This window comes from Rhincodon typus, chromosome 43 (assembly GCF_021869965.1).
Source record: "Rhincodon typus isolate 14 chromosome 43, sRhiTyp1.1, whole genome shotgun sequence".
NCBI lineage: Eukaryota > Metazoa > Chordata > Chondrichthyes > Orectolobiformes > Rhincodontidae > Rhincodon > Rhincodon typus.
Genome location: NC_063374.1, coordinates 5,219,962 through 5,221,064, shown reverse-complemented (window position 1 = coordinate 5,221,064; position 1,103 = coordinate 5,219,962). Strand labels below are relative to the sequence as shown.

At 48.8% G+C, this 1,103-nt stretch overlaps 1 protein-coding gene across 1 annotated transcript in view; it reads right to left on the bottom strand.

Moving 5' to 3' along the window:
- LOC109926403 (cathepsin F-like) overlaps positions 1-1,103 on the bottom strand; it is a 7,908-nt gene that overhangs the window by 1,785 nt on the left and 5,020 nt on the right. The window contains exon 7 of the mRNA XM_048619757.1: positions 294-384. Coding sequence (XP_048475714.1) covers positions 294-384 — 91 coding nt within the window. The remainder of the gene's footprint in view (positions 1-293; positions 385-1,103) is intronic.

Below are 1,103 nucleotides of genomic sequence, written 5' to 3'. Positions count from 1 at the left end.
GGAGGGTCAGTGCTGAGGGAGGGGGCACTGTCGGACGGTCAGTATGTGTAAGGTAGCCCATAAATATTCTCTTGTTTGCACTTGTGCAGTTTCCTGTTTTCAAGTTGTTAAAAGCCCCTGAATTGAGATGTAACACAGTGTGGAGCTGGATGAACACAGCAGGCCAGGCAGCATCAGAGGAACAGGAAAAGCGACATTTTGAATTGAGATGTGATTTTTATTTTACAGTTGTGATTTGAAGAAGCAATGGGATTGAAGGTGTCTGATTCGAGAAGTGCAAATGTATGACTTACAATAACCGTAGCCCACAATCAATACCACGTGGGTCAGTCTGGTGGAGGAACATTGACCAAACCTGGGACGAATGATCCCCTGCCTGTATCCCTGGAGAAAACAAAAAGGGGTTGTGAATTAGTCAGGCCTGTATCCAGTCCATCGACAATATCATCAGTTCAAAGTCTTTTTTGGGATGTGAGTGACACTGGCCAGGCCCAGCATTCATTGCACATCAGTCAGTGTCCCTTGGCAACAGCTTGGTGATCTGCCATCTTGAATCTGTGCTGTCCATCTGATTCCCACACTACAGCCAATCCAGAGGAGAGATAAAGAGTCAAACACGCCTGGAGTTACGTGTAGGGCCAGGTTGGGGAAAGATGGCAGATTTCCCTTCTCTAACAGGGGTATCCGTGAGCCCTGATGGGGTTTTGATGACAGCCGATGTCGGTCACCATGGTCACCATCACTGGGACCGCCTTTCAACTCCCCATTTACTAAACGGAGTTTAAATTCCATCAGATTTCTCGGTGAGAATTTAACCCTGTGCCTGGGGGAGCCCTCTGGGTTGTGAGTCACATAACATTCAGTGGAGACATGACAGAACATTGCCAGGTCTACTTCATCTGCACTTCCATTTCTGAAAGAACAAAGCCCCACCATTTAATCCCACACCAGGACCAGGCAGGGTCAACGCAGGAAGGATGTTCCCGATGACCCGGGGAGTCCAGAACCAGGGAGTCACAGCCTAAGGATTACGGGGCAGGCCATTATGGACTGAGATGGGGAGAAATGTCTTCACCCAGAGAGTGGGGAACCTGTGGGATTCT